The 24,271-nt window shown below is 39.9% G+C and overlaps 1 protein-coding gene across 1 annotated transcript; it reads left to right on the top strand.

The window, feature by feature from the left end:
- Positions 1–5,115: 5,115 nt before the first annotated feature.
- On the top strand, positions 5,116–15,927 carry LOC136759788 (xanthine dehydrogenase/oxidase-like). Its single transcript, XM_066714828.1, has 11 exons — positions 5,116–5,169; positions 5,330–5,391; positions 5,547–5,615; positions 5,901–5,987; positions 6,530–6,671; positions 7,616–7,708; positions 9,627–9,778; positions 10,650–10,743; positions 11,218–11,327; positions 15,108–15,227; positions 15,630–15,927. The coding sequence occupies exons 1-11, from the start codon at positions 5,142–5,144 to the stop codon at positions 15,762–15,764; spliced, it is 1,092 nt and encodes a 363-aa protein (XP_066570925.1). The 5' UTR covers positions 5,116–5,141; the 3' UTR covers positions 15,765–15,927.
- The last annotated feature ends 8,344 nt before the right edge of the window (positions 15,928–24,271 follow it).

The following is a 24,271-nucleotide window of genomic DNA, read 5'->3' as shown; positions in this document are numbered from 1 at the left end:
CTCCAACTCTAATACAAGTCTATAGGAAATAAAATATGTAAACAAAAGAAAATTCCTGTTAAAGCATTGTCTTTGCTTTTATTATTCCAACAAAAACACCTCATTAGTATATATAAGAGCACACATGAACTAGAATTGCGCACATCTGCTGTAAATTGTGGTCAAAACAGGTTGAATTTTTACAGCAATTTAAAATTTGATGCCATATTTTGCCTTCATTTCGTTAATGGTGTTGATGTGTAGTAATGGCTTTCTCTACTTTTTAAATTTATTTCTGGGGTATGCTTGTAAAGTTTCCTTAAAAAAGGGGGGATTATATAATAAAAAGTAACAATTAAGTGAAACATAGCATTTGGATTTAAGGAGATTGTAAAATGTAGCACTTACATAACCAGAGTGGCTTCCATCCCTTAGAAATTGATATTTAGTAATGACACTGACCAGGACATCTGAATATATTCTGTGATTTGGATACCTGAAATAAAGAATACTAATATAATCATTATTAAATTGAATTATCCATGGTGACATGGAGTGCCATAATTTCATACTAAATAGGTGTAGAATAAATCAAGCTTGGCCAGGTTGTACTTCAGGTTGTCAACTTGATAAATAACTGGTGAATCCAAGAAAGGACCTCAGCTCTGTTGAATTAGTTGGACTCCATCCAAGTCAACATCATCAAGCTAATATGCTAATTTAAGAGGAAACAGCAGTGTACTAAACACAGTGCATAGTTTATTATTATTATTATTATTTATTCCTTGCCAGATGCCTGTATCAAGGGCGACTTGTAGGATACAATAGCAAAACTAAAGTGCTAAATACAGCACAAAATTACTCATAATACAAATGAAGGGTTTCAAAATTACAGAAGTGGAGGTAAAATATACAGTTGGTTATTGAATTCTGTAGGGAAGAGTCTCGATGTTTAGGGGATTGCCGTGGGTGGGACAGTGGGGTGTGCGTCAGCATCAGTGACGGTGTCTCGGTAGACTCGGTAGGCCAGCGGATTCAATGGAAAGATAGACTTAATTTCCAAGTTAGCCTGGGGATAAGGAGGCTAACTTTTCAGGCTGAGTATTAGTCAGTCTTCATTTTTATGCAACTGACTAACTTGCATAGACTAGTCTAACTCTCCAATTAAGACCAGTATAATGGTTTAATTAGGTTTCTAACACACCAGAGACAATGCCATACAAAGAACTAACAATTATTTATTTAAAAAGAAAACAATTAGAATAGATCTCCAAAAGAATTATCAAGAGCAGCAGATGGTAATCAATTGCACGGAAATGTAAATTGTAGTCACAAAAAGCACCCAGTAGGTTTGTTTGCCAAAGCACAAATTGGGCGCACTTGTTAACAAACTTAACTGTTAAGATACTCAAACTTGCAAAAATCAATATCTCAAAGAAGTGAAACTCAAAAGGTATAACAAACCAATTAACAATACCAATCAATAGTGAAAAATAAAGTAAATAGTTTCAAATTAGAAAGCAAAGTGAAAATCAAGTGAATTAAAACTGTGACTTTAAGTCTGTAAAGATAAATGGGATTTTTATTTAAAATAAATATCGACACTTCTAGAAGTTAATTTTACCACCTGAAGCCACTATTGTTGCTTAATTTTTCTACCTTCACACTCCTTGATGGCCAAAGGATCTATTTGTGCACCTTCAGATCATTTGGCACATGTGTTCATCATCAGATCATGTGACATGTCTGTTCATCCTCATCTATGCAGGAAATGACGTGTCATAGTTTTATACACCCATTTAACTTTTAAAAGGGTGGTGGCAATTTGTTCTCCATAACATTACTTATTTTTTTAAGGCTTATGATCAAAAAGTAATCATGAAATGTATGACTATGCATGCATCAGCCTATACATGTATCCTTATCGGTTACTGTCAAAAAGATTTGTATCCGTAAAAAGTTTGTACTGGTAATTACAGATACAAATCAAAAATATGAGTACAAAGTACAAACAATCACTAGAACAAATTAAAAATATGAGTACAGGAGGGTGATTACTGACAGAAAGATTCATATGCTTAACAAATAATTTGATGTCCTCGACTCCTCGACTGTTGCCCAACATGTCAACCATATGCCAACATCGGTCCAAGTTCGTGTGAGTTCCATCACAGTGTGTAAAGCAGTTCACTTGATTCGGTTGAAGAAATCAGAGACTATATGGCACAGTTACAAAGTGCACCATATGCAGTTCAATTCTTAAAACACCAAATTTTATTTGTGATTATACTTTTTGCAACCATTTTTGATTGAGAAGATAAGCTGTTAGTATGTTATATATACTGCCCTTGCTCATAAGAAAATAAATTACCAATTATGGTTTAAATAGTATATATCCTCTAGTTCCAGCTCTTATTATATCCTGTTGGTCTCCCGTGATGCTCTCAAGCTTCATTGACATTGACAAAATGTATCAACTTCATTAGTTGTCGCAAAAGACAGATTGCAGGAGTGAAAATTGGTTAGAAAGGGGAAATGTGCTATTTGGAACATGGGTCACTTGAGTCAGATCTAATTCTCTGCTTTTGGACATTGATTTGTTTGGATATTTAATCAAAGAATATTTCAGAATCTGTGTCAAAACAGTTGTTCATGTTGTTACAGCATTATTATGGATCAGAATTGGACTAAAGCCTATTACTTATTTTCAGGTTTTTGTTTTTAAATCCCCATCAGCATGTCTAGTATGTTCTTCAAAAGTAAGAAAAACCCAGTCCTTATTCTCCTTTATATCATCACAGTGCTCGTCTTCTCTGCCTCAATCTATCTACACACTCTGTTGTGTGTAATTCTGAAAATTCTTCAAATCCCTTGTTTAAGGTTTCCTTGTATATAATATTATTGACCTCAATAACAGCCTTCAGTTATGTCAAGCATTTTGTAAACACAACAAATATAAAATAAGTTACTGATACACCCATTTTGTTTTGCAGACTGTGGAAAAAAATGCTGACCCAGAAATGACCCTTTTAACGTATCTAAGAAGAAAATGTATCCTTGTTAAGTAAAATAATAATAATAAAAAAAAAAAGTTATATTCAAGGAGGTAATTTGGTACTTGAACCCCAAAATCCACACAAAAGCACCATGGCGGATAATTTGTGGACTGAAATAATTGTGGGAAAAGCTGTTTGGAATTGTCAGGTACTTAGCTTTATGAAAATATTTGCCTGATACAGTGATCAATTTATGTCAGGGGTGGCATTCAAAATAAGTGCAATAAAACTGAAGTATAGCGGCCATGACTACAGAGATTAATTAAAGTTTACAAATGAGGAGAGACAGTTCAGCCCATGTTGCTCGTATAATTTCTATGGAGTGCTTATATAAAAAGGCAACAACCAGCGCAGAATCAAGGGAAAATAAGCCCAACTGAGCCCGCTGGATTTATTACCTTTGAAGCACAGGCTAACACACACACTGCAGTTCAGTCCCCAAAATAAAGAACCCCCTAAAAACTCTTTCTCAGGTGTGACCCTGTCCCCCATCCTCCCTACCTTTATATTGCTATTATGTAAAGACGTCCATCTTTTATCATCCTTTGCTATTCAGCCCAACAAAACAGTGTTATTAATTACCTTGGTTAAAGTTATTATGAGGTACTGCAGTGGTGATTATCTCAGCATTATCTATCTGACCTTTTAGTTTAGTTTAGCTTTTTATATGGTATAAATGGTATAAATGTTTATAGACATTATGGGATTGAGTTGGTGAGGTTAGAGGTCCCCATCCCTGGTCCTACGGAGCCACAGATCTTCTGAGAGGTTTTGAATGATCAGTGAGTAAAGACCAGAAGAAACAGATAACCTTTCCTAATTAAGCAACTTAACTGTCAACTTAAATCTTTTTAGTCATTTCAATGATTCTGGTGCTTAATTTGGTAGTCACAGCCCTGTAAAGTACCTCTGCCTCGGGTGCTCAGGCTGTTTTGGTTTCTTTTCCAACCAGTTCAAAGGCACATGCTGTTATGGCCACCTGGCTACCTTTTCCTCTTCCTTAACCAAGCTGTTCCTCAGTGGGCCTGACAGGAACCAAGCTGGGCTGTGCTGAGGGAGGGTGCGGCGCTTGCACAGTGATGGTCTCCACGTTCCATCCCCATATGAACAAGATCATGTATCCTTTCTTAACACGATTACCCATCCAGACCTGAGCAATCCCTATAGTTCTGGCAGGACTGGTTGGACTCTGGACCATACCATAGCCAGCATGAATGGGATTCTCAGTGGGAGGCGCTCCATTGGGAGAGGGCTGTAGGGGTTGGATGAGCTTGAGTTTATTGATTGCTAATTCAACAGAAACCCCTGTAGCCTAGCAGACACTCCTGAACTTTGCATTTTATTTGTATGAGCACTTGACCTCTATTGGTCAGATATCTTTGTATTAATATACAAACAAGCCAAAATACCTGACTGAGAAAATTAATGCAAGGAACAAAGAGCATAATTGATAAAAATGTATTGATAAATGAAACCATCGGCCTGTTATGCACTGTTATGTTTTTGCAGATGCACAGATTCAATCAATCAAATAGTAATCATATAGCACCTCATATACATAATGTCTCAAAGTGCTTTAGAGGGGTTAAAAAATTGGAGGCCAGTACAGCAGACAAGAACTATATGTGAAATACATTTTTTTATCCAGTCTTTGACAATGTCTTCCAAGTCACTACTCTGTAAACGCCTTGCTGGCTCCAATTTGTTCCCTGCACCACTGCGCTGTCACCACTGTGGAGGGGATTGGCAGCGTCACCACCAAACTGCATCCTGTTCAGGTGAGGATAGAACTGCCATTGACTTTCAGGCATCCATATTAACTCCATCAAGTTAATTTAATCCAGATGCTGGATTGTAATCAAATCTAACATTAATATCAATCAAATAATTGTGTAATAGAACCCTTTAGCTGTTTCTGCTGAGTTGTTCTGCCTGTAATTTCAGTAATGAGTCCATCATTTTCATCAGGCTAGTGACACTAAAGCTTACCACATACTTGTGTTTCAGGAGAGGAAAGCCAAGGCTCATGGCTCTCAATGTGGCTTCTGTACCCCTGGAATCGTCATGTCCATGCATTCGCTGCTGCGAAACAACCCTAAACCAACCATGCAGGAGATCGAGGAGGCTTTCCAAGGTACCGGTCTGCCCTGAACAGTGTTTCCCAGTTTGTATCACAGCTGTTCTGCTATAACTATTTCTATTTTACTGTAATAGCTGTTCATGAATGCAAAATATTCATATGTACATACTGTATATATTCCAAATAAATTACAATTTTGTGTAATTTCATACAGGTAATTTATGTCGCTGCACCGGGTACAGGCCCATTTTGGAGGGCTACAAGACATTTGCCAAAGTAAGTAAAAGCCCACAATGTAGCGATCATGTTCAGATTGTTAATTGAAGTGTGTTTGGTATATTGGGGTTCAGCATGGTTTATCCACTGTCTTTACACAAAACACTTTCTTATTTTGCCACCTGGTGAAGCTAAGCTGTTTTGGTTTGTTGTAGGACGCCGGCTGCTGTGGAAGAAGAGGAAACGAGGCTGGATGCTGCATGAGCAATGACCAAGAGATCGATGTTAGTACAGGACATTCACAAGACTCCCAGTGCCGAATGATTGGCCGACTTCCTTGTATACCCTGACTCTCTTGGCCTGTGGTGTACATCACAGGAGGGCTGTGGAATCAGCACATTTTGTCCTGCCTGAGCACAACTTATCCAACTTATTATTGTCTGACAGCATTTAACATTTCATAGTTCCCATGGTACTGTTGATTAGGAGTGACCCATCAAATGCGTGTGTAATGATTGATCTCTGCTGCAGGTCAACATAAATCTTCTTCTCTGCTTTCCATACTGTAGGGGGACTTGTCAATGAAGCTATTTGATCCTTCAGAGTTCACACCTCTGGACCAAACACAAGACTTTATATTTCCTCCTGAGCTACTGGTATGCACTCTTCCAAGCACTCTAAGCTTCTTAAAAAGTTAGCTTTTTTATTTTTCTTCAACCTAACATCATAATATCATCAATATTTTATGTTTTGGTTTAATAAAGAAGACTACATTGGATCCCTGTGTTCCTGAAATAAGTGATTAAAAAAACAGCAGGTATGCAACAGCAGAATACAAATGTATGTATGGCTAAGGTGATGACTCTTAAAATAGGAAAACATCCAATAAAATCCCCAAAAGGTGTGCAATTTGGATCCTGTAATTTGGTTGTAGTTGGTATCAAATACTACTATCATTCTGGCTGAAAGTCCCTGAGGACAGTGCACAGTTAGCCCAGCGTCCCTGGGTTCAGGTGGGCCAAAATCAGCTGGAGACTCTGCCTTACATATAATCAATAAGTAAATATTCAAGAGGATTAGGCTTTTGTTATTTTATTTTTTCACATAAAAGAACCAGGAGCACTGTACATGTGCATATTTTTTTCATTTTTGCATCTTATAGTTTGTAATTGAGATCTGTGTGTCTCTGGATGTGTAGCTACTGGACAAGGGGGCCTGCAAGCAGCTGAGGTTCAAAGGGGAACGAGTGTTGTGGATCCAACCCAGTAATCTTACAGAACTGCTAGACCTCAAATCCCAGCACCCCACAGCCAAACTTGTGGTGGGCAACACAGAAGTGGGTAAGGCAATTATCTGTGCATGTGCTGAAGGAGAATCGTAATATCTCTTCAGTTTAGTTTAGTTTAGTTTTTTCTTTTGTTTAGTTTCCTCCCGATATTCAGCATTTTGCATTTCCAGGTCCCCCCCTGTTCACAGAGCTGTTTGTGGAAGTATACTGTATACTGAATGCACAGTGTAGTTTCCAGACTTTTGTTTCACACTCATTTACGTTTGCTTTCACTGTAAACTTTAATAACCTGCCAGGGTGAGTGATTTGGAGAACCAAACTAAAGAAAATATTTTAATCACATCATTGTCAAGATAGTGGAGGATTGTTTTAAATGTAAAGGTTTAGAACCAATTACGGAAATAAGTTGCAGTGGGTTTGTGTTTCTTGGACAATTAAACTAAGATTATAAGTCTTTATAGATTTTTACAGCTCTCGAGAGTTTGTTTTTTCCAGTTGAAGAAATAATAAAAGTAGGACACATTCTACCTCAGAGTTAAAGTACAGAAAATGTGCCCTTGTTTAAAAAAACAAAAACTGTTGGTAGTTCAAAGTCTACTAATAGGACAGATATGCTGCTTGAATGGATTATCTGAAACACTGCATCTGTGGGACTGTATATAGGGAATCTTTTTTCATTAATTCACAAATCATTCTTGTGTTGCATGCCCTAAAGAAACAGCTTGTTTAATTTGCTGGCATTTTGGGTATTTCATACTAATACTGATTAAGTCATTTCCATTATAAACTGCCACTATAACAGTCAATATAGATAGTGTTTACAATTAGTTTGCCTATTCAAACAGCTGCATTGTGCGAACCATGGTACAATTTTTAAATATTTTCATGTATGAAAAAATGTACTGTTGGCTAACTAAGCCAGAAGTATTTTACTGTTTTTGTTATATGCTTCCAAAAGACTGATGTTTTGTATTCCTCCCCCCTCTATTTTTTAAGGTATTGAAATTAAATTTAAGAACATGTTGTATCCTGTGATTCTTGCACCGGGCTACATCTCTGAACTCAATACAGTCCAGTACACTGAAGGAGGTGAGACACAGGGGAATTTGGGAAGCAAAGGGCAGTTTTCTGTTCTGAATATACACTCACCTAAAGGATTATTAGGAACACCATACTAATACTGTGTTTGACCCCCTTTTGCCTTCAGAACTGCCTTAATTCTACGTGGCATTGATTCAACAAGGTGCTGAAAGCATTCTTTAGAAATGTTGGTCCATATTGATAGGATAGCATCTTGCAGTTGATGGAGATTTGTGGGATGCACATCCAGGGCACGAAGCTCCCGTTCCACCACATCCCAAAGATGCTCTATTGGGTTGAGATCTGGTGACTGTGGGGGCCAGTTTAGTACAGTGAACTCATTGTCATGTTCAAGAAACCAATTTGAAATGATTCGACCTTTGTGACATGGTGCATTATCCTGCTGGAAGTAGCCATCAGAGGATGGGTACATGGTGGTCATAAAGGGATGGACATGGACAGGTAGGCCGTGGCATTTAAACGATGCCCAATTGGCACTAAGGGGCCTAAAGTGTGCCAAGAAAACATCCCCCACACCATTACACCACCACCACCGCCAAATTCTGACTCTACCATCTGAATGTCTCAACAGAAATCGAGACTCATCAGACCAGGCAACATTTTTCCAGTCTTCAACTGTCAAATTTTGGTGAGCTTGTGCAAATTGTAGGCTCTTTTTCGTATTTGTAGTGGAGATGAGTGGTACCCGGTGGGGTCTTCTGCTGTTGTAACCCATCCGCCTCAAGGTTGTACGTGTTGTGGCTTCACAGATGCTTTGCTGCATACCTCGGTTGTAACGAGTGGTTATTTCAGTCAAAGTTGCTCTTCTATCAGCTTGAATCAGTCGGCCCATTCTCCTCTGACCTCTAGCATCAACAAGGCATTTTCGCCCACAGGACTGCCGCATACTGGATGTTTTTCCCTTTTCACACCATTCTTTGTAAACCCTAGAAATGGTTGTGCGTGAAAATCCCAGTAACTGAGCAGATTGTGAAATACTCAGACCGGCCCGTCTGGCACCAACAACCATGCCACGCTCAAAATTGCTTAAATCACCTTTCTTTCCCATTCAGACATTCAGTTTGGAGTTCAGGAGATTGTCTTGACCAGGACCACACCCCTAAATGCATTGAAGCAACTGCCATGTGATTGGTTGGTTAGATAATTGCATTAATGAGAAATTGAACAGGTGTTCCTAATAATCCTTTAGGTGAGTGTATATCCATTCAGCGTTGCCACCTGTCTTGGGTTTGCTGGGATTGTTCTTGTTTTTTTTTTTTTTATTAAGCTGACTCTCCTGGTGGTATTCCTGTCTTTCTCCAATAGGTGCAATTATGATCTCTGTAGCAAATCATCTGGATTGTATACTCAAGTGATTAGTTTGTTTTGTGCAGTGTTCCCCACGGCATACCTGGTAATAACAAGTTCTGCCTTTTCCAGGAAAGTAGAAAGTAAACCTTACTAACATCTCAGTGAACACCACTTTATGGTTGCTAGTTATCATTCATGTTTAAATTAAGTCCCAGTCTGGTCATTTTAAATACAATTGCCTTTTCATCCTATTACCTAAACTACACTGGATAATAGATGACACAAGATCTCCACGAGGGACTCAGTTTTTCACATTATATGTTAGGAGTTTATCTATTAAATATGACCACCTAATAACTAAAGAGCACTGCAGTACAGCCTTTACAATTAAGAAATGTATTTCTAACCACAACTTGTATTCAAAATTTACTGTCTTTCCTTGATGTAAATGTCTAGGTGGTTACTACTTTTAACCAGTTGTTTTTGTTGTTTTTGTTGTTGTTGTTGTTTTTCTACTAACTATTTTTTTTCCTAACTTTAAAAAGGGTACAATAAAAATCTTTAAGCATCTCCAGGATATGAAGATTGTAAGATTATGTTTGGTTTGTTTTTGTAGGAATTATATTTGGCGCTGCATGCAGCTTGACCCTGATCAGAGAGGAGCTGAGGAAGGCCATGTCTGAGCTGCCCCCCCACCAGACCCAAGTGTTTCAAGCAGTGCTGGAGCAACTCCAGTGGTTTGCTGGACAACAAATCAGAAATGTTGCAGTAAGTGATTCTACAGATTATGTAATGCACAGTACAGCATCTTCCATCCTTGCATTTGCTTTGGAAAACACAGGAATTAACTACAGTAGGGTATTTGATCAAATTAAAAAATTGATTTTACAAATTGTTTTTCATTTAACTTGAATCACTTGTTTGTGGATACTTATGACTGTCAAGGATAACCAATTTGAAACTTTTACAGTCTGTATCCTTATTAAACTGTGAAACATTGATGTAGTGCTTGTTTGCTTTATTATATCATGGGGCTAGCCTGGTGCCTGGACTTTGCTCATGTTATATCACAGTCAGGTATGGAAACAGTGTTTCTATGCACAGTGTAGAAGAGCATCCGTTTGACCACTTTTTCAAGAACCCTTAAATGTGAACATTAACATTCATATTTCAAAGGGTGGTTTTGGATGATTTTTTAAAACTTTTGAATCATATTTTAAAATGTACAACCTTTTCAAATTAAGCATAACTCTAAGATTATTTTAAACCTCGTTACTAGTCAAAGCTAACTTTTGGCATTAACAACTAAATACATTTAGGCTTCACCCACATTCATTTTCCCTTTATAAATAGACATTAGACATTTTTGAGTGTCATTTGTTAACTGGGTAATCAAAACAACGATTTTTAAAGTCACTGCTTTATAAAATTACACTTGTTTTCATTTTATATTTCAGGGCCACTGTACATGCATAAAGCAATGCCACAATACTATCCTAATAATCATGTTGTAAACCTGGTCATTTAAGTAGGGTAAATTAAAGCTAAAGTAATATACAAAATGGAAATGCTAGGGATGGAAAGTGCTTTCACCCTCATTGTTGTGTTGCTGCTGACTGGCTGTGGGGTTTCTTTTCAGGCTGTTGGAGGCAATATCATGACTGCAAGTCCAATCTCTGATCTCAACCCAGTCTTCATGGCTGCCGGCTGTCTGCTCACATTGCTGTCAAAAGGTAAGCAGACACAGGTCTGTGTAAACGGATTCTCTCCTGCTCTCTGCTGTGTGTTTCCCGCAGGTCAGACTATAAAATGGCTACCAATAGTGGCTGATCTTACTGATACGTGTAGTGAGAGCTGCTCCCAGGAGGCTGCTGGTGCTCAGCAAAACATGAACAAAACAAAGATCTGAGACATTACACTCCAACTATACTACAGAATGAAGTATTTTTATGTGAAATAGATTTGGTTTGGGGACCTTATTTGGGTGATTTTATTTGGTTTTCCTTTTTTTATCCTCCTGCATCCAGTCAATAAGCTTTCTGTATTCTGCTGACATTAAGAGTTATACATTGCCTCTATGATTGAATTGAACAGAAAATTCATAAATAACTGCCAACACCTGAAGACATATAAAACACCTTTTGTTTTTAAAAACTGTGTTGCCCTGTAAGACAGCTGCTAAAAAGACAATTGTTGCTTTTTTCAAGGAGGTAAACGAGTTGTAAAAATTGATGACAAGTTCTTCACTGGATACCGAAAAACAGCCGTAAAACCTGAGGAGATATTGCTGTCTATTGAGATTCCTTACACAAGGAAGGTATGTAACGAGAGAGACACTTTACTGCAACTTCCCTTAAAGACTACATATGCAACATTTTCGATTAATAATTTAGTAAAATATTCCAACAAACTATTATTGCAAAATGTTGCAAAATGTACTGCATTCATGTCAGATGTAGGTCCTCTCTTTAAATTGTGTTCTTCAGGTTTGGAACTATATATTTTTTTCCTGTTATACTCTGCCAATTTTGAATCTTAGAAGCTTATTAGCACCATAGGAAAATAAAGTGTTATTATGAGACTGCGTAATTTCACAATCATTATTGCATTATTATGAGATTATATTGCATAATTTCGAAATAATTATAGTGATAATACAAGATAAGTAGCCTATGCTTCCAGATTCAGATCATTCTGTAGTATAGGAGGATCAGCGGAACCGTCGCCAGTCGGAAGTTGGAGGAAGAACTCCTTTATAGCACGGTAAACTTGATTCTGATTTAATAATAATGTGCAAACTACCTAAATAGCCTAATGTAAACTAAATGCATGAAGCACCGAGGCTAGTCAGACATGAACAGTGGACTTGTTCTCTTGTTCTTATGAGGTTGGGTTTAAATGCTGGTTGTATTCAAAAAACATTATCCAAACATAATGTATTTTAAACATTTTAAAAGATGAAATAAGTTTCTGATAGCCTGCTTTCTCCTTTTCCTGTTTTGCAGGGTCTCCTACATGGCAGCTGTCATGGTTCCAAGCCCTTTCCCTCTATCCCCACTAGAGGCTGCCACTGTTCTCCTACTTTTTCCTTCCCTTCTCCCTGCTATCCTCCAATTATCCCTTCAACATTCCTCAACTCCCATTGGCCCTGCACCTCCCGACCTGCATCTCTGCTCCCTTCTTAAACCCCTCACTGCCCTCACTGCACTGCACGGTGAAGTGTTGTCAGTTCATCCTGCGTCACCAAGCCTCTCTCCCAGTCCCTCTCTCCCAGTCCCTCTCTCCCAGTCCCTCTCTCCCAGTCCCTCTCTCCCTGTCCCTGTCTCTGTCTCTGTCCTTACTTGGCCTCCTTGATCTAGACCTTTTGCCTGTGTCCTCGACCACGTCCTTGCTTAGTCCTTGTGTCTTATCAGCCGTCTCTACAAACACTGCATCTGGGTCCTAACTCCCTTGCCCTGCGGTCCTCCCCTGAGACCGTGACAGCAGCTGATGACCTCAAGACATATTTTCAACTGGGGTTAGGGCAGAAAAAGTGTCTTGCTTGGCTCATAACTACAGCATAATTCTGAGCCGTCGGTCTTTGCAAAGAAACCTGAAGGGGTTACACTTGTATTGTTTAAAAAATATGTATTTTTTGTTTTTTGCTTATTCAGAGCAAGAGTGCTTTATACATACTTTCTGGTCAAAAATAAACATCTTACAAAAAAGACTGACCTTTTATATATATATATATATATATATATATATATATATATATATATATACAGTGAGGGAAAAAAGTATTTGATCCCCTGCTGATTTTGTACGTTTGCCCACTGACAAAGAAATGATCAGTCTATAATTTTAATGGTAGGTGTATTTTAACAGTGAGAGACAGAATAACAGCAAAAAAAAATGCATTTCAAAAAAGTTATAAATTGATTTGCATGTTAATGAGGGAAATAAGTATTTGATCCCCTATCAATCAGCAAGATTTCTGGCTCCCAGGTGTCTTTTATACAGGTAACGAGCTGAGATTAGGAGCACTCTCTTAAAGGGATATATAGGGAGTGGCCTTCATGTACACTAGGACACACCAGTCCAACTGGGGGAGAGTGAAGGAGCACTAGTGAGCAACAGACACGACACCAATTACTTGAGTCAAGAATTGGAGAGCACTGCCATCAATGTATGTCATGAGACCGACCCCACCTGAAGTTGAGCCACTAGGGTGCGTCTTCTCCCAGATCAAATCTGCAGTTACTTGCTTTACAATCGTCTCTGCTTATAGCAGGGAGTGCAGGAAGTAGGGCCCCTGTTGGTGAGCTTGGACTAATTTGGGAAGTGCAGGACTTGGTGACCCTCATTGTCTCTCACAGTCAAACACACTTTTATGCCAATAGAGTAAATAAAAAAAAAACTACAAACATTCCTCAAAACAGTTCAATAAGCTAAATACAAATCTAACTCTTCACCTCTAATGTTCTTACATTGAACATGGGGTTATGTATCTAACCCCTGGCGATGTTAGGAAAGGCCATTGTTCTTTGTTAGAGCAGACCAACACAACCTTCTTCCCCCACAGCTACTGCCCTGAATGCTCTGCACTGCTTCATTATATAGTTAGGTCCATAATTATTTGGACAGTGACACAATTGTCATTTTTTTGGCTCTGTACGCCACCAAAATGGATTTGAAAGGAAACCGTCAAGATGTGTTTTAAGTTTAGACTTTCATCTTTAATTTGAGGGTAGTTACCTTACGAGTTGGGTGAGCAGTATAGGAATTACACCAATTTGTATATGTGTTCCCCCCAATTTTAGGGGCTCAAACGTATTTGGACAAACTAACATGATCATGAATTAAATTGTGAGTTTTAATACTTGGTTGCAAATCCTTTGCAGTCAATGACTGCCTGAAGTCTGGAACCCATAGACATCACCAGATGCTGGGTTTCTTCCCTGGTGATGCTCTGCCAGGCCTGAACTGCAACTGTCTTTAGTTCCTGCTCATCTTTAGGGCGTTTTGATTTCAGTTTGCCTTCAACAAGTGAAATGCTGCTCAGTTGGATTCAGGTCAGGTGACCTTCTTCGCCTTAAAAAAGTTTTGGGTTGCTTTCGCAGTATGCTTCAGGCCATTGTCCATTGCACTGTGAAGCGCCGTTCAATTAATTTTTAAGCATTTGGCTGAATCTAAGCAGATAATATAGCCCTAAATACTTCAGAATTCATCCTGCTGCTTTTGTCAGCAGTCACATCATTAATAATACAAGGGAACCAGTTCCCTTGGCAGCCATACATGCCCATTCCATAACATGCTTCACAGATGAGGTGGTCTGCTTCGGATCATGAGCAGTTCCTTCCCTTCTCCATACTCTTCTCTTCCCATTATTCTGGTACAAGTTGGTTTTTGTCTCATCGGTCCATAGGATGTTGCTCCAGAACTGTACAGGACTCTTTAGATGTTTTTTGGCAAACTCTGATCTGGTCTTCCTGTTTCCTGTTTACATCTTGTGGTAAACCCTCTGTATTTACTCTGGTGAAGTATTCTCTTGATTGTTGACTTTGACAGATACTCTACCTCCTGGAGGGTGTTCTTCATCTGGCAAACTGTTGTGATGGTTTTTTTTTCACCAGGGAAATAATTATTCTGTCATCCACCAAAAGTTGTTTTCCATGGTCTTCCGGGCATTATGGTGTTCCTGAGCTCATCAGTGCGTTATTTCTTTTTAAGAATGCACCAAATAGTTCATTTGACCACACCTACTGCTTTTGCTATCTCTCTGATTGGTTTGTTTTGATTTCTAAGGCAAAACACCCCAGGAACTAAAGACAGCTGCAGTACAGGCAGTATTGTTTCCTTTCAAATCCATTGTGGTGGCATAGAGAGCCAAAATGATGACAATTGTATCACTGTCCAGATATTTATGGACCTAACTGTATACTGCCTGTCTCCGCCTTCCCCACTAATGCCAGAACAGTGGATTCTGGACAGTGTAGTGTCCTGGCCCAGCTGCCATGTTTTTAAAGGGACCCAGTAACTTTTTCTCACAGTCAGCATTAGCACATGAGTAGCAGATATGTTCTTTACATGTTGTTTAATTCCTGTTTTCCTGTAGGTCACATGTGTTGGTCACATTATCGGGGCAATTGTTGCTGACACTAAGGCCCATGCTCAAAGGGCAGCGAGAGCTGTGAAGATCAGTTATAAAGAACTGAAGCCAATCATCACAATCCAGGTTCGTCTCACTGATGGCATTTTACACTGGGAACCACAGCACATGATGCAGCTAAACCATTCACAAAAATACGTAATTCCAGTTTAAATATTCCAGTGATCATTGCAATCATTGATCATGAAAGTGTCTCACTGTCTTTATGATGTTTTGAGAGAGTAAAGCAAATAAGATATTTTTATTTGAATGTTTTATGAGAAAAGCATAATTAAAGAATGGCTTTGGTGTTCTGACTATTAAACTGAAAATAATTGCATTTGGCTCTTCACTTTACAAGTGAGAAATTATTCAGATGGCCTGCTGTGTTCAGGCTATCATTCAGTTATCATTACTGTGATGGCTTTATTAACAGCTGGTTTATGTAAGGATAAATATATATAATTTTTTTTTTTTTTTTTTACATAGGAGGCGATTGAAAGTCAATCCTTTTATGAGCCCATCAGAAAGCTGGAGCGAGGAAACCTGAGCCAAGGATTCAAGGAATCAGATCACATAATAGAAGGCACAAGCTTCTCCCCACCAAAAATAATGTTTGTTTAATTTAGAGCCACTTTATTCAAACATACATACAAACTTGAAACAGTCAGTATGTTATTTGAACTCTACACTTTAGAGGTCACACTCTTGCACTTCAAAATGTGCTGCCATAACAGTGCCTTGTTTCTTGCTGAAATCTTTCGTAATCTGATTGTTCAGGAAAAACAAGAAACTGGTTTGTTTTTGTTTTATCACCATTGTAGGTTTGTATGCATACATACATCAAAATCACTTCTTAAGTCTGATTTATGCTTCTGCGTCTGCATCTCTGTTTACATGCGCGGACGTCGTACGCAGGCATTCGTATACCTGCCAACAAACTTGCAAGTAATGTTGACGCGTGGATAGGGGGCAGTGTCGCATTAACACATCACAATCTACAGAAAACATCTACACCTAGGGTTGTATCAAAGATCCTCTATTTAATCAAGATAGGTTGCATTCCAAATCGCACACTTGCTCCCTTGTTCCCTTCCCTTGCGGAGCGGAAGTACTATGGTTGCCATCAGCTGTCCCAATCCCTTAGGGAACGAGTGAAGGAGCCTAATCACGCCGTTTGTCCTTCAATGCTCCCTTCGACAGAGTGTACAAAAGAGTACACTTATGCAGAAGAGTTTTAACGCTGAAGTCCCAGAATTCTATGAATGACACGGTCAGAGCCGAGTGCGTGGCCTCAATGGATCTGCCATTTTGAGCGGAAGAAAAAGAGGAAGCATATCAGGTCAACTTGCTTGTATACATAATGGGAGACAAAGCAGATGATATCCTGTATGCTCTGTCTCAGAACTGACAAACAGAAGGGACAGTACAGTGAAGTGATTAAAGCATTTGAAGAGCATTTTGTTGGGAAACATAATGTTATTTACGAACATGCAAAGTTTAAAAAGCCCTGCCAGGAGCGGGGAGAGACAGTGGAGAGCTTTATAAAGAGCGTCCACAGGCTCGCGTAGCACTGTAAATATGGCAAGCTGCTCGATGAGATGATCAAAGACAGGCTTGTCGTGGGAATGAGTGACTCCCATTTATCTGAATGGTTACAACTTGATCCGGAATTAACGCTAACAAAAGTACTTATACAAATTAGGCAGAATGAAGAAATCAAAAAACAACAATCTCTACTATGACAGAGATGTTGATGCAATAGCCACCAATAATAAATTTAAAAAAAAAATCAGCAAGGAAGATCTGAACAGCACTCAGCTACGAGAGAAAAAACACAAACATCTGGCAACAAGAACACCTGTGGGAGGTGTGGTAAAACCCCTCAACATCAGTGGAGCGTGTGTCCTGCCAGGGAAGCTGAATGTCAGAAATGCAAAAAAAGGGCATTTTTCAGCTGTCTGCAGAACAGTAAAATGATTGGAAACAATAACTGATGGACAAACAGAAAAAATAGTATTTCTAGGAGCTGTACACAGACAAGATGAGAAAGATATATGGAAACAATGGCTGTCTGTGAATGAAAAGCCAGTGTACTTCAAACTAAAGTACTAAAATGGGAGCTGCAGTAGCAGCCCTACAAGAGACCCTGTATACCAGTGAGCGTGATGGCAAGTTACAGAGACCAATGAAAATTGTCAGTGGTCCAAACAATACACCACTGCAGGTTAAAGGTCAATTTGTTACCAACCTGAGCCATGGAGAGAGAAAGGTCCAACAAAATGTGTTTGTGGTGTTAGGTCTAGCCACTGCTAGCACTACCAGCAATACGAAGTTTGCACCTTTTGAAACAGATCTCATACAAGATGTGGAAACAGTTCAAAGATTGTTACCCCAAGTGTTTACAGGCTTAGGAAAACTGCAGGGGAATATAAAATAAAAACGTTCCGTTGCCTTTCCATTGGAAAGTGAAAGAGGAATTAGAACGAATGGAACAGATGGAAGTAATCAAAAGAATTGAAGAGCCTACAGACTGGTGTGCTGGCATGGTGGTGGTTCCAAAATCAAATGGGAAGGAGCTGCAGTCTTTACAAAGCTCGATGCCACTTCAGGATTTTGTCAATTACCACTACACGAAGACTCCGCGCCACTGACCACATTAATCACACCCTTTGTGATGTCCGTTTTTTTTTTTTATCCATAGGAGGTGATTGAAAGTCAATCCTTTTATGAGCCCATCAGAAAGCTGGAGCGAGGAAACTTGAGCCAAGGATTCAAGGAAACAGATCACATAATAGAAGGTACAAGCTTCTCCCCACCAAAAAAAATGTAATCTCTTCAGCGCCCGAAAACTTCAACAAGAGAAATTCAGAGCTCTTAGATGGCTCTTGGCAGACGCCCTTATCCAGGGCAACTTACAACATTGTCATGCTGACAATATACTGGTCTATGGAAAAGACCGAGAAGAGCATAGCAAAAGACTACATGATGTGCTGAAAACAATCCAACAGGCTGGACTGACACTGAATGACAAGTGCCAGTTTGTAGTAAAACAGCTGAATTCTTGGGTCACAAGGTGAGTTCCGAAGTAATACAGGCACATCCAGAAAAGATCAAAGTGATCTTAGACATGCCAGAACTCAGAGATGTTGCACATGTTCACTGGTTCATGGGCATGGTGAATTTTGTGGGAAAGTTCTCACCAAACCTGCCAAACCTCACAAAACCCATCCGTGATCTATTAAGAAGTGACAGTAGTTGGACATGGGATGCTCAACAAAAGAAGGCATTTGAAAACACTTGAAAAGCATTTGAAGCTTTAGCGGTGACTTGGGCAAGCGAGTGCTTGAGTGCTTATCTTACAATCAGAACAGATCACAATCAAATCCCTGATATCACTGCTAGGGTCTAGGTCCTTGGATGACTTGCCACCAAGAATTCTTAGATTCAGACTAAGACTACTCAGATTCAGCTATAAATTAGTGCATGTGCTGGGGAAACACCTAATAACAGCAGACAAGAGCACCTCTGCAAACAGAGCTGACAACAGAAGAGAAGCTGATGGAAAAAGAGTGTCAAGTGTATATCGACTACATTGTGCACCATGTACCTGCCACAAAAACAAAACTGGAACAAAATAGAGAAGCCCAGAACAATGACAATACATGTAAACAACTGATAAAATACACAGAACAAGGCTGACCTGTGAACAGAAGAGGAGTTCTAGAACAACTTCTCCTATACTGGCTGGATAGAATGGACATACACTCAGCAGATGGTTAGTTTTTAAAAGGGCAGCGAAGTTTGATTACAGAGCAACTAAGACCAGAAATGCTGGATAAGCTTCACCAAGGTCATCAGGGGTTAAATAAATGAATTGCAAGAGCTCAGGAGTCCATCTGGTGGCCAGGAATAGACATACAGGTGCTTGAACTAGTGGAAAGATACTGCATACAAGAATCACAGGCCAGACCAGAGCCTTAACTGACGACAGCATTGCCATCAAGGTCATGGCAGCGTGTAGCAGCAGATATCTTCCACTGGAAAAATGGGAACTACCTAGTAGTAGTGGACTACTACTCAAGGTACATTGAGGTTGCAAATCTGTTCTCAACAACATCTGCAACTTTAGAAAGACTCAAATGCATCTTAGCAAGGTGCGGCGTTCCAGAAACTCTGATTACAGATAATGGGCCGCAGTTTGCATCCTCAGAATTTGCAGACTTTGCAAAAGAGTATGACTTCACCCACACAACAAGCAGTCTCTGCTACCCACAGAACAATAAAGAGGCAGAGAGAGCAGTGAGGACCATCAAAATGCTACTGAACAAAGAAACAGATCCTCATAAAGCAATGATGGCATACTGGTCCACTCCATTAGTGCATGGCATCTCTCCTGCACAACTGCTTATCGGAAGGAAAATAAGAACACAACTACCAGCTCCACCAAAACAACTGAAGCCCAAATGGCCTGTTCTCAGAGCATTCAGAGAGAAAGACAGGTGGTTGAAGGAATGTCAAGCAAGAAATTACAACAAAATACACAACACAAAAAAAATACAAAATCTGAAGGAACAGTCCTAGGTTCACAGTCCTACAAAATAGCAACTGAACAGGGGAGTCTTCACAGAAACCTGTCACATTTAAGAGTAATTCCAGAGTCCTCAGTTTAAGCCAGGAGACACAGTGACCAGATCGGGGAGAATTTCCAGAGTGCCACTTAGACTGGACTTACAATACAATAAGGAGAACTGTGAATGTGAATAGTATAGAGAGCTGACTGTCAAGTAAGAGGCAGAATAATCCCCTCAGCAGACTCTTACGGTTCAGGTAGACCACCCTGGCCTTAAACCAGTTTTAAAGGAAAATGTTTATGTTGTTTTGTTAGAATGTTAAGTAAAATAGTACAAATAAATAAATAGCTAAAATAAATAATAAGAAAAGGACTTTTAGCTAAAAGGAGGGGATGTGTCATTAAGCAACTAAATGGTTAGGTCTCTGACAGCCAGGACATAGTGGGAGGGGTTTCCAGGTTGAGAGGTTGTGTAGGTAGGTAAATAAAGGTTATTGGAGTTTTGCTTGGAACATGTCGGCTGGTGGTATTCTTCTCTCCTGATAAACACACCACAATATAGATAGGGTGAAAGTGCCACCAGAACTCTTTGTGACTCCCATTATGCATTGCGGCCAGGGTTGCCAGTTCTGCTTGTCGAGTCACGTAGCCGCTTATAATTTAGCTTTGCCGCTTGTTGGTATATTTTTAAGCTGTGGTTGCTTGGTGAAAATGAGCAAAGGTGACACAAAACATGTCCATATTATTTGTTATTAAAATGCATGATTCTGATTAGACAACTACATTATTTACTTTACAATACCATTGAATAACCTTAATTGACTGACCTTAGTACCAGCCAATCATCATTCCCCACTATTTTGTATTTTTAATTTTTAACCAATCAGCCCACACAATTTGTAAGTTAGTCATTGGTCCCGTAACGGGTTGCCAATGACTAACCATTGAAACCATTGAAGCCATGGGGGGAAAATGGGGGGAGATATTGCATGGGGGGGAAACGTGGGGGGGAAGGAAATTAAACGGGGGGACCTCACTTCATCAGCTTTCCCCCCTCCCTGGACCTCACTTCATCATCACCCCCCCCCCCCCCGAACTCACTTCATTTGTGATATTTTCGTTGTATCGAACATGAATATTTTAAGATGTCCCACATATAAATAGTAAACATAGGTATAGGAAGCAGTGTAGAGTTCATACTGGTGACATTTAATAATGTTGAATATTAGAAGTCAGTGACTTTAGATTGTACTGCCTTGAATTAGTATGTGTGAGTGAGGTTTACTGATTTATGTCGTGCTCCACCCCCCGGATCTCACACACAGCACATCGCTATTATTATCATAATAATGATAAAATTCATTATTATCATTATTTATTGTATTAGATTTGACGGGACTGCCTGTCCTGATTGGCTCAGGAATTTTCTAACTTTCCTTTGGAATTAAATCTTTATCATGTTGCAAACCCAAGTCTGGATCAATGCCTTGATCCATTACCTGTTTGCTCATGAATCCTAATTCTTTTGTATCAGGTGTAGGGCTGGCAACAGGTTCACTGGTGCACAAGATGTATTTTCCCTTTCATGATTTTGTGGATATAATGCATATCCAGCTGTTTATTCCACAGAAGGCAAAGTACGTTTTACTTTTAGTCCACAAAATTGTCAACCACGAAATAAGCGGACAAAATGTGAATTATGTTCGCAAATTTGAATTATATTCAGGCTTTTTAAAGCAGTTTAAATGCACAGCTAACTGTCTAACACACCTCAGAGCTTGACAATGTACAGTGTTGGGCACCTTTTAAAATACTTCTACAATTTTTGATATTGATCATGATTTTGTCTGCCGAGATGGCAGTCAGATAACTTTCAGCATGGATGCAGATTTCCCATCTTCGAGCAGCTGTTGCAGGAAGCACAGGATTGTCGATATGGGGCACGATACAGGATCCATACATCTGTCTAGACACCAGTTCTGGAAAACTGACCACTTGTAAGTATATTGGGTCCTGGTGGAGCTCTTGTGGGGTGTTCCCGGTCTGCAGTGGTCAGTACCTATCAAAAGTGGTCCAAGGAAGGAAAAGCAGTGAACCGGCGACAGGGTCATGGGCGGCCAAGGCTCATTGATGCACGTAGGGAGCGAAGGCTGGCCCTTGTGGTCCGATCCAACAGACGAGCTACTGTAGCTCAAATTGCTGAAAAAGTTCATGCTGGTTCTGATAGAAAGGTGTCAGAACACACACTGAATCGCAGTTTGTTGCGTATGGGGCTGCGTAGCCACAGACCAGTCAGGGTGCCCATGCTGACCCCTGTCCACTGCCGAAAGCACCTACAATGGGCACATGAGCATCAGAACTGGACCACGGAGCAATGGAAGAAGGTGGCCTGGTCTGATGAATCACAAGTTCAAGGTGTTGACTTGGCCTCCAAATTCCCCAGATCCCAATCCAATCGAGCATCTGTGGGATGTGCTGGCAAAACAAGTCCGATCCATGGAGGCCCCACCTCGCAACTTACAGGACTTAATGGAACTGCTGCTAACGTCTTGGTGCCAGATACCACAGCACACCTTCAGAGGTCTAGTGGAGTCCATGCCTCGACAGGTCAGGGCTGTTTTGATGGCAAAAGGGGGACCTACACAATACTAATATAGGTGGTCATAAAGTTATGGCTGATCGGTGTGTGTATATATATATATATATATATATATATATATATACATCCTGTCTACTATATATACACATGTGTGTTCTATGGCTCTACAGTAAGTGAATGAATGGTTACAAATGGAGAACGTATAATGATGGGGGCAAATTGACATGGGGACAAATTGTCATCTGGGATGAATTGTTATAGGGGCGAATTGACGCTGGGATGAATTGTTGGGGACTAATTGACGTGCTCCCTCTCCTCCACATCTGCCATAGACTGGTGCTCCCTCAGGAGTAGATCGACAGCTCTTGTGGCAGATGGACTTCGCCAAATTCCTCAGCTCTGATACTGTCCCCCTCGATCAAAGTTGTTGAGGTCCAAGAGGTCGACACGGGCGTCCAGAGGTCGAGAGCAGGTTGTGATGTTGTCGAGAGGTCAATTGAGCACGGAGGTTGACGGATCTGGTCGAGTAGTCGACAAGGTCGGTCGAGGTCGACACAGGATGGACATGTGGAGGAATTTCACGGTCCATATCAACAGAAAGGTTGAGGGATCGACAGGGTTGGTCGATATCAACAGAAGAGTTGACAGTTGGTCAAGGTCAATGTGGTCGAGGTCAACAGGTTTCTGTTGAGCATTGCTATAGACGTATCGAGCAGTTTAAAATCCGTTTAAAATCAATTTAAAAGATGGCGAGAGAATCTGGAGGATAGAGCGGGGCAGTCACCAACCAGCCACGGGGAAGCTGCTCCAGTGGAGTAGTCTCCGTCTCTATCCTCTCTTACACCACTGGAATCTATAAGAAAGAATAATGATACAGGAAGGTAAAACCGTGCAGCAGATCTCCATGGAGGGACTGAGGCCGGCTCCGATCGAGACTACTACCGCACACTTACCTCCGAAGAGAAGCAGAATAATAAGGAAAGTCCAAGCTCCAAAGAGACAAGAAAAAATTTGGAATATACTCCGAAGAGGATAGCAAAAAATTCAGACCGCACTCTGAAGAGCAGGTGAGCACACTTCTCAAAGCTTTAAGGCAATCGCAAGCGAATAGCAGTAAAGCACATTCACAGGCAGGTAAAAGAAGAAATGCCAGGGAGCTGCAGTCAGGAGGAGACTTTTCACAGATGCCAGGGGCGGGTCTTGCTCCTGCCAGCAGGGCCCATATTGGGCAGCTTTGGTACATACTTCCAATGATTGGCAGGTAAGAAGGCTCTTCCCATTAGCTAATGGCTGTCTTTCGATTTGAAAGGGAACCATCAATCGTAACAATACCAAATTACATACAGTAAGGTTCACCAATATAATTAACATGTTTACTTAATTATGTTATCAATGTTTTTAAGTGTTTTAAGTGAATCTGAACAAAGGAAAGTTAAAAAGCAGGAGATTTAAATGATTTTGAGAGAATTGTCAGGGGACCATGATGTGTAATTAAAATCCAGTACTGTTCAAATGCATAAAAAGAAACACAAATGCAAAAAGAGAAACACAAAAACAAAAAGCAGAACACAAAAGCAAAAGGAAGAACACAAATGCAAAAAGAACCATTGGTCAGCGTCTCTGTTCTCTGCTCTCTGTGCACAAGAGAAACGCTCAATTTAAAGTATAAGTGTTGATGCAGGTTATATTACAAAGGTTAGAAAGTGATGTTAGCATACTTTAAGTGTTTCTTAAAGCAATTGCCATGCACATGGTGTGTTGGCAAAATAAGAGGACTGATTCACATTAATGAAGAACATCATGTTTTTATTAGCTGAACACTAAAACGTTACAGTTCACACAATACTGCCTGTGTGTATGTAGGTCTCTGTGTGTGCACATGTGGCTGTGTGTGCGTACATTTAATACATTTGAGGACAGTGTTCACTGTAAACACTACAGGGAACACACACATAATTG

This window comes from Amia ocellicauda, chromosome 1 (genome assembly GCF_036373705.1).
Source record: "Amia ocellicauda isolate fAmiCal2 chromosome 1, fAmiCal2.hap1, whole genome shotgun sequence".
NCBI lineage: Eukaryota > Metazoa > Chordata > Actinopteri > Amiiformes > Amiidae > Amia > Amia ocellicauda.
Note: the sequence above shows the minus strand (reverse complement) of the source record. Positions and strands in the feature narration are given on the sequence as shown.

Bases quoted from the DNA above. Each gene is read 5' to 3' on its own strand.
- LOC136759788 (XM_066714828.1), top strand. From the start codon at position 5,142: ATGCAGGAGATCGAGGAGGCTTTCCAAG. The intron at 6,672-7,615 runs GTAAGGCAATTA...CTATTTTTTAAG, and splicing joins GGTGGGCAACACAGAAGTGG to GTATTGAAATTAAATTTAAG. The intron at 9,779-10,649 runs GTAAGTGATTCT...GTTTCTTTTCAG, and splicing joins AACAAATCAGAAATGTTGCA to GCTGTTGGAGGCAATATCAT.